Below are 7122 nucleotides of genomic sequence, written 5' to 3' on the forward strand. Positions count from 1 at the left end.
CCATTTTACCTTAAATTCTAACACAGCTCTCAAGGTCGAACAAAAAAATGTTCATTCACTGCTAAGGATATCACTACTTATAATACGTTCTCTTATTATAATAAATATTATGAGTGAACATGATTTGAATCTCCCCCCCCCTTCTTTGAAATTTCTTCTTAGAGTTCAATTTTTTGTTGAACTACGCTTGCGATGGATTAGAATTAATGACATAATGGAATACTAAAGTATTTTTCATTTCATGCCATTTTGTACATCTTTTGTAATAATTTTATATTGTCTTATCACGTTTTTCAGTCAATTTAAATATTTTTTCATAGTTATATAGCATACCTTTGTAATATTTCAAACTATGAGAGCCAGTAATGATTTTTGATATAAATTTATGAAGTAACAATTAAAATCATTTATCTAGCTAATCAATTTTACTCTAACATTTTATAAAATTAAATGAGTCCTTTTTATTTTTAATGCAAAATTGTTTTTACTGCACGCATTTTAAAATTTAATATTATGTTATCGTTGATTTTTAATATGATTAACAATCTTTACATAGTTCTATTACGGTAGAACTGCCTACCTATATGTTCAAAAACAATGGTCGATTACTAGCAACACTGTTCTCAGTGCTGAGCATCGTGGTTACGTTTAAGGTAGTTACGATTGTAGAATAATGGTATGATGTATTTATTGTTGTTATTGTGAAGAATGTACGTACGATCTGAAGAATAAATACTGAAACATTCTGATTAATGTGATACTAGTGTTATAAAAGGCATAGGTGATAATAGAAATTGGTCATATATGATGTTTGGACATTATTAGAATCATGGTGAAAAGGATGACAGTTGATTCAGGTGAGAACCATTATGTTTGAAAAATTTTAATTTGTAAGTTTTGTAACTGGTATCTTTATATATTATACTGATTACACTATCAGTTAACTAATTATTAAAATCTGATTCTCCCTTTTGTTGTTTTTTTATTTTATTTCTTATCAAATTTAAATTCTTTTCTTTTAATTTCCTGAACATAAGATTAAATGTATATAATGATCTGGATTATACCCATTACTACTCTCCAAATACAGCCATGACTTGTAATTTATTGTAACAAGTAAAGTTGACATATTTACTTGGTAAACTGATGTGTCAACAACACATTCGCTAAAAATAAACGTTATTTAAACAAGTTACAATGAAATAAATCTGAAAAGTGTAAGATTTTCAAATTAGGAGGTTTATATCTTTAGTTTGTATTATGATTTTTATATGAAACTATTTGTTTAATGTGATTAAACTTTTGATTTCTCATCTTTTGCCTAATTTACTACAATGAATGTGGTATTTTACTATTTGTTACCATCATCAAATTCTTTAGCTTGGGAACATGTTTAGATATTTTCGTATTTCTTTTTTAATTAGAGAGGATCATGGAATTATTTGACAGATGTAATATTTCTAAAATGTGTTTTTAACAATTATAGTGGTAATAAAAATATTTTTCAATGGGGCTGATGAACAAGTATATTTGACGCATGCCCTATTTTAAATAGTTGTGTTTATTATTATATATCCAATTTGAATGGATTTTGCTGTAGTTTAAATCATATGTTGAATACTACCAAGCCTTGTCATGATTTGACAAACTGAGACCATTCAAATGGAAATATAATGTTTTATAACTTTAGTATTGTTCATATTTAGTATTTATCAAATTAAGTCATTTCACTAAATAAAATGTCATCTCCCAGTTTTATTTTGAAGGATTTAAGATGCTGTTTTTTAAATATTTTGTATTATTACCTTTTCTTAAGTTTCAAAGGGTAATTTCTAGTTGAGAGGTACTTTTTAAAATAACAAAACTCTACTGTAGTTGAACATACTTGTACTTTTTTAGTTTATTATTAATCAGGAGTGTTTTATTAATTACTCAAAATTTATTAACTGTGAAAACTAAATTACATTGTTTTTAAGCTATTTATACTCATTTTCAAAATTGATGTTACTCTATCGATTTTAAAATATCATAAAAAAAACATTTAAGCACAACAATTAGAAATCATACTTGTATTGCTTTAATTTTATAGCAGGTTGAATTTTGTTTCAAAATTATCCAAATTATGTTTATTCTTTCTTATATTTTGCAGGTATTGTTTTCTATTGTTAATAATTTTTAAGTTAATTATTTGAGTTATTTATCCACTTTTTACACTTACACGACAGCCGTCATTATGTATAAAATTTATTTTTAAGTGTAAGGATTTATTGATTCCTGTTTAAAGAAAGATTTTGGTTATTTAAATCCTTAAATCAATTTGATTTTATTATAATTGTTAATTATTTTCATTTTGTGCTGATAGTTATTGGATCATATCAAAGTAATGAAATATTGGTATTGCCAATAAGAATGTTAAAATTTTCAATCATTTACTCATGACGTAATTCACTTAGTTCTTAATCTCAATTTTTTAATGACTTATTTATTTTCCTAAAAATTTACCATTTATTACCAAGCCTTCACAAATAAATGTTCACATACTGTTATTATTGTATTGTTAGAATGTTTAAATTAAGAATCAAATAGCGATATGATATAGTTGAAATATTTTTGGAGATATTCAGTAACATAGTCATCATAACACCATGAATATTTTATAATTGCGTATTTTATGTTATTTCTAGTGATGAAGTGATGCATCTTCTGTATTGTTTAAAAAAAGTAAGATGCTGGTTCTATGAAGGAATTTCAGGAAGATAAATTTAAGTGCCTTATATTAATTGATTTTGCCTCTACATAATTGACATTCTAAAACTGGTTGTTTTTTTTTTCATAATTTTTTTTTAAACTAAAATATTGATCAACTCAAACCATCTACTACATAACAGCAATAGTTGTAGAAAATTAATATTCTTAGTTATAGGTATGTTAGTTGAGGATTTTTAAAGGTGTTTAAAACACACCCTTTTTTTTTTTTTTTTTTTTAATTTTTCTTGCATGTTGATCTGTATTGTAGGTCATCTATGAGGTTTGAAAGGAATTAGGATGCAAGAAATAGCTCTTCACTCAGATAAACTTTGTTAGTGATAAAAGAACTATGATAAAATATATGTTTTATTTACCTTGACCAAACTCAAATATTTTGAATTTACAATACATTGTCAATCATTATTTGTTTAGTACTTTGTCAATCTCTTGGTTTAGCTGCCAATTTATGTGGATATTTCTTCTCAGCTGCAGCAATTTAGCTTACATGTTTGTCAATCTCTCCCTAATTCTCCCTTTGATTCATCTACGTAGAGAAAATTAAATATTTTCATAAAATATCACTTCAAAAATATTGAATTTAGAACACCTCATGTTTGCTGACGATAGTGTTACAAATCTTATAATTGGTCTGGCTCACTTTCTTTATTCTATTTAAAATTTCCCGAATTCTTCTTAACTTTTCCCAAGTAAGCATTTAGTTTTGTGTTTTCTAATTCTTCATTACAATTGGAAGTATGGATTCTCAAACTATTATGCAGATTCTCTTCTTGCCACTTAATCATTACTTGTTATTGAAAATATAAATTTCTTATAGGGTAGGCAGTCATACCGACAGGTCAGTTTTACCCACAAAAAATAGGATTGATTATATTCATTCACGATATATAGTATAAGATAAGATATAATATAATATAAGATTCACTTAGTAAGGTAGCACCAGTTACCTTCAATCACCCTTGCCTTTAATCTGTGTTTTGCTGTTTATTTTTGATGTTGTTAAAGTAAAGGAGGAATGCCGTGTAGTGTTTGCTTTTTTTTTCAGCTCTTTTCATTACACTAATTTATTAATAATATAGGTTTATCTTGGGTTCAATATGTACTTTTTTTTTACTTCAAATTACTGAAGTCTGGGGTTAATACAGTTTATGCGTAAAATTGATATTTATTATCTGATTTAGGGAATCTATTTCTTTTCTTGATGTGGATTTGTTAAGGTAACTGGTGGAGGATAGATGATTGGATGGTCCTGCATTGTTCTTCTCTTCGCTCATTCTGTTCTCAGCTCCCTCAGTGGGCCGGCAATTCCCTGAAGTTTTTTACTCCAAGTTTTGGTAATAGTGAATTAATGGAAAGTAAAAGTGGTCACTAGTTTATCAATGGCTTAAGAACTGGGCTTAATTGATAATTTTTCTGTCCTCATTCAAAGGCAATGGCAGTTGGTCTCTAGCTTCTGTTGCACGTCAACAGAGAATAGCACCATAGGAAGTGCACCTTGAATACTTCAATATTTACTTTTTAATGACATTTACTGTATCCCTTGTTTAGTCTAGATAAAAAATGAACTATTTTCTGAAATAACTCACAATTTTTTTTTTTTAATGATAGAACTCTAAAATGAATTACTTTTATCTTTTAGAACAGTCACCATTTTTTATTATCCCTAGCTATGGTTGACAGTGTCTTCAACTTTGACTCTTTTAGTTTTTCTAAAAGTAGTTTAAAATTTGGGTGAAATAGCTGGGTATTTTCTCATGGAGGGCTGTTGGACTAGGACATAGAAGAACCCGGAACCTTTGAGCTGTTTACTATCAGTTATAGCGAACAGGAATTGAGTTGAAACGGAAATAGCTGCCTGTAATTATAGGAATTTCCCCATTTTAAGAACATTTTAGTCATGGAAGACATACACTCAGTTGAATTTTGTTAACAAATAGCAATGCCTCATCAGTCATTTTCTGTAGAGCAGTAATTTAAAGTATTCAATCACCTTAATGGCACTATAACTATAGCTAAATGAACTGAGTTTGTTGTGGATTATTAGTAACTGGTTCTTTAAACTAAATTAGACTAAAATACTAATCTTTAACTTCTTTAGTATACATATAATACATTTATTCATCTGTGTCTATATTTAAGTTAAAGTTAATGTAATGCATGCATAATGTTTTTATTTTACAATTTTAAATGTTCTGTCTTATACAAGATATGATTTAACATTGCTTATAACTTCGACAATTTGAAGATCCCCTGAAGTTCATTATCGATTTATACTGTATGTACATTTATTCTTACTGAAAATGTTAATGTTAATAGTTAAAAGTATTTATTGTAACTAGATTGTACTTATATGTAGGATTCCATTAGAGGAAACCAATTAAATCAAAAAATATCTATTCTTCCATGTTCTCTGATTTGGCTTATTAATAATGTTTAATTTTTAGTTTTACTGTATTATTGGGTGTTAATATATGGCATTGTTAACTTGTACGAAAGGTTGTTCAGTTTATTACAATGCTGAATTTTAGGTATATAATACGACCATCAATTTATTTATTATCTGTTAAAATATTTTTCAGACTTTCCCTTTCACTGAATTTGCATTAGCTGTCTGTACTTCATTATTGATGGAATTTTATATATATTTTAATACATAATCACTTATGTGTTTTTTTTTTATGTGGTAACCCAACTATCAATTTATTATTTATCATGATGTTTATTTTCAGAAAAAAAACCTTATCCAGTAATGGAAAATCATATTGATGACGAGAAGCAGGTTATTGAAGGAGCAGTTCAAATTATATTGTCCAAACCTGATCATAAATTTGAACTAGACGAAGAAGCTCTTGAATCATTGCTTCTTCAACCTGATGTCAAAGATCGGCATGTTGTAGTTGTGTCAGTTGCAGGAGCCTTTAGAAAAGGAAAATCATTTATCTTAGATTTCTTTCTGAGATATATGAAATCTAAGGTATCAATTGTCTTATGATTGTTGTCCTTATAATAGAAAAATGTTTTGATCAGATCAGAATTGCATTTATTTTTATTATAAGATTATTATTGGAAAGTTCTTTTTATTAGGTTTGATAATCATACTTATCTTTTTTTAGTATGTCTGTAAAACTATTAATACGGATGACGATGACTGGATGGGGCCTGAAAACGTGCCCTTAGAAGGATTTTCTTGGCGAGGAGGCTCAGAACGTGATACAACTGGTATCCTGATGTGGTCTGAAATATTTTTAGCTACATTGCCCAACAAAGAAGAGGTAAAATCCTTTGAACTACATTTAATTGATATATACAGACCAATCAGATGAATTTAATTGTTAATGTACTATCTGGAAGATCGCTGATTGACCATGTGTAGTAATAAATAGAAGAAGGTCCAGGTGTGATCAAATAGAAACTCAAATAGTGATAAACTATTTGAGTTTTTATTTGACCGCACGCAGACCACGAGAGTTTTTATTTGACCCCATCATCCATTTATTAATATATTTTTGTTTTAATAATAATGAAATTGAAAGAACTATCTTCTATTGTGTCTGCAAATTTTTGTTTGGTCTCTTCTTAGTTTGTGTTAATTTATTTGAGAGCTGTAAAATATTAACTTTAAAGTGTATTTAGAAGTGTATAAGTTTGTTTTAATAGGTAAAATATTAATCACTCATGTTCCATTAAAATTAATATTTATTTATGAAATTTTCTTACCTTAATATCTGATTTAGGCTCCTCATTTCTCTGAGCGAATGATATAGATGGCCCATTTATTCTTAAGAAAGCTCAGTTTATCCTTCTACTATAGCTACCATGCTCATATGCATAGTCTGGAATTGATGGGAACCTCTGTTGACAACTTGGGCACATTGACTGCACCCATTGTCTATAATGTTGATATCTTCTAATCTCTATGGTCATTCCTCTTAGATGATTAATTTACTGTTGGAATTGGACTTTAATGATTTTAGACAATTGAATTTGAGTATTGTCTTGTTGAAATATGAAGTCATCTTTGGACACTTGTTTCTAAATGGTCATTCAATCAAATTTGGTTAGCTTCCAGATATTTTAGTTTAATCATGCAGCCCAAGGCAAGAACAATTTTATTTTATTTTGTCTTTTAGTTGTGACCAATTCAATCTCTAACCATGATTTCCTCATCCATTTGTTATTACTGTATATTTTTTCTTCTATTCTTAGTTCTTTATATTAATTAGACCAATCATCTGGGACCATCATGATTGAATTTCTTCCCATCTGAGAAAATCACATTTTTCCACTTATCAATCTACCAGGGCATTCAAAAAGTCCTGTCGTTTTTCGTTTGTTCGTTGTTTATTTTGATTCTAG

The 7122-nt window shown here is 28.1% G+C and overlaps 1 protein-coding gene across 3 annotated transcripts in view; it reads left to right on the top strand.

Annotated features, from left to right (window-relative positions):
* The first annotated feature begins 597 nt into the window (after nt 1–597).
* atl (atlastin GTPase) overlaps nt 598–7122 on the top strand; it is a 43299-nt gene continuing 36774 nt past the window's right edge. The window contains exons 1-4 of one of the 3 annotated variants that reach the window (XM_067046349.1): nt 600–857; nt 2685–2817; nt 5496–5740; nt 5880–6038. In XM_067046349.1, the coding sequence (XP_066902450.1) occupies nt 5516–5740; nt 5880–6038 (384 nt within the window). In that variant the 5' untranslated portion in view covers nt 600–857; nt 2685–2817; nt 5496–5515. Of the gene's footprint in view, nt 858–2684; nt 2818–5495; nt 5741–5879; nt 6039–7122 lie in introns of all 3 variants that reach the window. The other 2 variants (XM_014422002.3, XM_014421999.3) reach the window with 2 other exon arrangements.

Source organism: Halyomorpha halys, unplaced genomic scaffold (assembly GCF_000696795.3).
Source record: "Halyomorpha halys isolate HHAL.00 unplaced genomic scaffold, Hhal_1.1 Scaffold350.1, whole genome shotgun sequence".
In the NCBI taxonomy this organism is placed as follows: domain Eukaryota; kingdom Metazoa; phylum Arthropoda; class Insecta; order Hemiptera; family Pentatomidae; genus Halyomorpha; species Halyomorpha halys.